Source organism: Apaloderma vittatum, unplaced genomic scaffold (assembly GCF_000703405.1).
Source record: "Apaloderma vittatum isolate BGI_N311 unplaced genomic scaffold, ASM70340v1 scaffold37467, whole genome shotgun sequence".
NCBI classification, from domain to species: Eukaryota; Metazoa; Chordata; class Aves; order Trogoniformes; family Trogonidae; genus Apaloderma; species Apaloderma vittatum.
In genome coordinates, this window is record NW_009728536.1 from 1,759 (window position 1) to 2,070 (window position 312).

At 60.6% G+C, this 312-nt stretch overlaps 1 protein-coding gene across 1 annotated transcript in view; it reads left to right on the forward strand.

The window, feature by feature from the left end:
* The window catches only part of LOC104277464 (protein groucho-1-like), a gene marked incomplete at both ends in the record, with an annotated part of 1,813 nt that extends 1,584 nt beyond the window's left edge, over positions 1–229 (forward strand). Inside the window, 1 exon segment of the mRNA XM_009874101.1 lies at positions 79–229. Within this exon segment, the coding sequence (XP_009872403.1) occupies positions 79–229 (151 nt within the window).
* Between the last annotated feature and the right edge of the window lie 83 nt (positions 230–312).

The following is a 312-nucleotide window of genomic DNA, read 5'->3' on the forward strand; positions in this document are numbered from 1 at the left end:
GCTCGAGGCGTAACGCTGCTGGGTGCAAACCTCCCAGAAAAGCCCTCCCTGAGCACTTTTCTGTGTCCCTCCGGGCAGATTTTCTCGCTGGGGTACTGCCCGACGGGCGAGTGGCTGGCAGTGGGCATGGAGAGCAGCAACGTGGAGGTGCTGCACCACACGAAACCGGACAAGTACCAGCTGCACCTGCACGAGAGCTGCGTCCTCTCCCTCAAATTCGCCTACTGCGGTGAGCGGCAGGCGTCGCTGCAGATTTTCCAGCTATCTCCCCCAAAAACTTCCCCCTTTCTCCCCCCAAACCTCCCCCTTCTT